General features: G+C 23.8%; 1 protein-coding gene across 1 annotated transcript; it reads left to right on the plus strand.

Annotated features, from left to right (window-relative positions):
- Positions 1 to 6: 6 nt before the first annotated feature.
- LOC108745317 (NADH-ubiquinone oxidoreductase chain 5-like) lies at positions 7 to 552 on the plus strand (the record flags this gene model as incomplete). The annotated part of the gene is given in 1 exon segment (XM_018481806.1): positions 7 to 552. A coding segment is annotated over 1 exon segment (546 nt), but the record flags the coding sequence as incomplete, so codon positions are not given.
- Positions 553 to 764: the final 212 nt, after the last annotated feature.

Below are 764 nucleotides of genomic sequence, written 5' to 3' on the forward strand. Positions count from 1 at the left end.
GCTCAGATTCCATTTTCAGTTTGACTTCCGCTAGCTATAGCAGCCCCGACTCCTGTGTCTGCGTTAGTTCATTCATCGACTTTAGTAACTGCGGGGGTATACTTATTAATTCGTTTTAATAAATTTTTAATAATTTCTGATATTAGGTTTATTTTAATGTTTTTATCTGTAATTACTATGTTTATATCAGGAATTATAGCTAATTTTGAGAATGACTTTAAAAAAATTATTGCTTTATCTACTTTGAGACAATTGGGGTTTATAATGATAATTTTAAGATTAGGATATAGGGTATTAGCTTATTATCATTTATTGGTTCACGCTATTTTTAAGTCTATATTATTTATATCTGCAGGAATTGTAATTCATATAATAAAAAGTAGACAGGATATTCGATTATTAGGAAATTTAAATGAGATATTTCCATTTGTGATAATAAGAATAATAATTTCTAATATGGCATTAATGGGAGTTCCATTTATATCAGGATTTTATAGAAAAGATTTAATTATAGAGATTATTTATATGGAAAATGGAGTTAATGTATTTATATTATTAATAATTGTTATTTCTTTGTTATTAACAGTTTCTTATTCTATACGATTTTTTTATTATTTATTTTTTAATGGAAGGGTAAAATTTTATAGGTATGTATATGTAGAGGAGGACGTATATTTTAATTTATCTATGATAATAATAATATTTATAAGGATTATGTTGGGTTCTATTTTAAATTGAATTTTTTATTATGACTGTTATTTTAT

The sequence above is a fragment of the Trachymyrmex septentrionalis genome, unplaced genomic scaffold (assembly GCF_001594115.1).
Source record: "Trachymyrmex septentrionalis isolate Tsep2-gDNA-1 unplaced genomic scaffold, Tsep1.0 C3469992, whole genome shotgun sequence".
In the NCBI taxonomy this organism is placed as follows: domain Eukaryota; kingdom Metazoa; phylum Arthropoda; class Insecta; order Hymenoptera; family Formicidae; genus Trachymyrmex; species Trachymyrmex septentrionalis.